The sequence below is a fragment of the Limulus polyphemus genome, unplaced genomic scaffold, assembly GCF_000517525.1.
Source record: "Limulus polyphemus unplaced genomic scaffold, Limulus_polyphemus-2.1.2 Scaffold99293, whole genome shotgun sequence".
In the NCBI taxonomy this organism is placed as follows: domain Eukaryota; kingdom Metazoa; phylum Arthropoda; class Merostomata; order Xiphosura; family Limulidae; genus Limulus; species Limulus polyphemus.
The window spans coordinates 490-2472 of record NW_013764889.1 but is presented as its reverse complement, the minus strand read 5'-3'; the positions used below and the strand labels follow the sequence as shown (position 1 = coordinate 2472).

Here is a 1983-nt window from a genome sequence, read left to right as displayed (position 1 = left end):
CAACACTTACAGTTAATACGGAGGATACACATTAGTGTGTTTTAAACATTTAGAGGTAACACGGAGGATACACATGAGTGTGTGTTGCCTTTAATGTGTTGACAGTTTAGATATCTGGCCGTGTTTATCTGTACTTATATCTTACGAAATGTATATAATACGTTGATTTATTTCTGGTAACGAAAATGTTTTCACAATATCTCCTTTTTCTGCTAAGTGTAATCTAGTGATCACATTTAATGTACGGGGAAGATATGAAGACATTTGTGGGGTGACATGGGGGGTGGACAGATTCGGAGGACCCTAAGGGTGCAAGCCAGGTTTAGTGGCAATCGGTCCGGCGGTTCGCCAGTTATAAGCGGACACACATAATTTTTTTGCAAAATAATCGATTCTCCGAATCAGAAAATGTCTTTTGTTTTGTAATTTGTATAATGAAAGACACATCGAGCTATCTGCTGTGTCCACAGAGTGGAATCAACCCCCTGATTTTAGCGTAGTAAATCCGTAGACTTACCATCGTCCCAGTTGGGAACTCGTCGAAAGAAATAACAATATAATTAAGGTTCCCTTCGATCGGATACTAAACCTCAGCCCGGCATGGCCAGGTAATTTGGGCGCTTGATTCGCAATCTGAGGGTCGCGGGTTCGAATCTCCGTCCCACTAAAAATGCTCTATCTTTCAGCCGTAGGGGCGCTATAAGGTGGCAGTCAGTCGCATTATTCGTTGGTAAAAGAGTAGCCCAAGAGTTGGCGGCGGGTGGTGATGACTAGCTGCCTTCCCTCTAGTCTTTCACTGCTAAATTAGGGACGGCTAGCCCAGATAGCCCTCGTGTAGTTTGCGAGAAATTCATTGTCAACAGAATTTACGGTATTGTAGACGATAATGGATCTGTTGTGGAATGCAATGGATCTGTTGTAGACTGCAATGGATCTACTGTAGACAGTAATGGATCTACTGCAGACAATAATAGATCTACTGTAGACTGTAATGGATCTACTGTAGACAGTAATGGATCTATTGTAGACAGTAATGAATCTATTGTACATGGTAATGGATCTATTGTAGACTGTAATGAATCTATTGAAAACGATAATAGATCTACTGTAGACTGTAATGGATCTACTGCAGACGATAATAGATCTACTGTAGACTGTAATGGATCTATTGTAGACAGTAATGAATCTACTGCAGACGATAATAGATCTATTGTAGACAGTAATGAATCTATTGCAGACGATAATAGATCTATTGTAGACAGTAATGAATCTACTGCAGACGATAATAGATCTACTGTAGACTGTAATGGATCTGTTATAGACAGTAATGAATCTACTGCAGACGATAATAGATCTATTGTAGACTGGAATGGGTCGAAGATTTTTAGAACCAAGAAGTACTTTGACTGTCATTAAACTAACTATATTTCCTACTTGTGATTTAATATGTATATTGGTCAAACAGAATATTTTATACCTAGAAATAATTTACATAAAGTAAAGGTCAATGACATTTTTTGATAATAGTCCACTCTACTGTTCTAGGAACTTTTATAATTGTCGTATAAGGTTTAGGGGTTTGGTTTGTTATGTCCGTACAGTACGGCAGTGATATTAAACTGTCTTGAAATATTTCACTTCAAAAAGAAGCAGTACGTTGAAATGATATACCAACAAAAAATACGGCTCGAATGACATACAAAAAAAATATACGGCTCAAATGATATACCAACAAAAATACGGCTCGAATGACATACCTACAAAAAATACGGCTCTAAATTCGTTACAATAAACAACCTCAAAGGATTGTAATACATGAAACAAAAATGATAGTCCAGAAACTTGAGTCTACAACAACAAAATAGCAGTCAACGTAACGTGCCTAACACGACGTCACTAACATTGCAGCCACGTTTTGAGTGGACAAACGATTCATATTTGGATAACACTCCTCGTATTTTGAGAATTAAATTAAATTTCAGA

At 37.7% G+C, this 1983-nt stretch overlaps 1 protein-coding gene across 1 annotated transcript; it reads left to right on the top strand.

The window, feature by feature from the left end:
• Positions 1-880: 880 nt before the first annotated feature.
• LOC111084719 (autotransporter adhesin BtaF-like) lies at positions 881-1416 on the top strand (the record flags this gene model as incomplete). Its single annotated transcript, XM_022381318.1, has 1 exon — positions 881-1416. A coding segment is annotated over one exon (536 nt), but the record flags the coding sequence as incomplete, so codon positions are not given.
• Between the last annotated feature and the right edge of the window lie 567 nt (positions 1417-1983).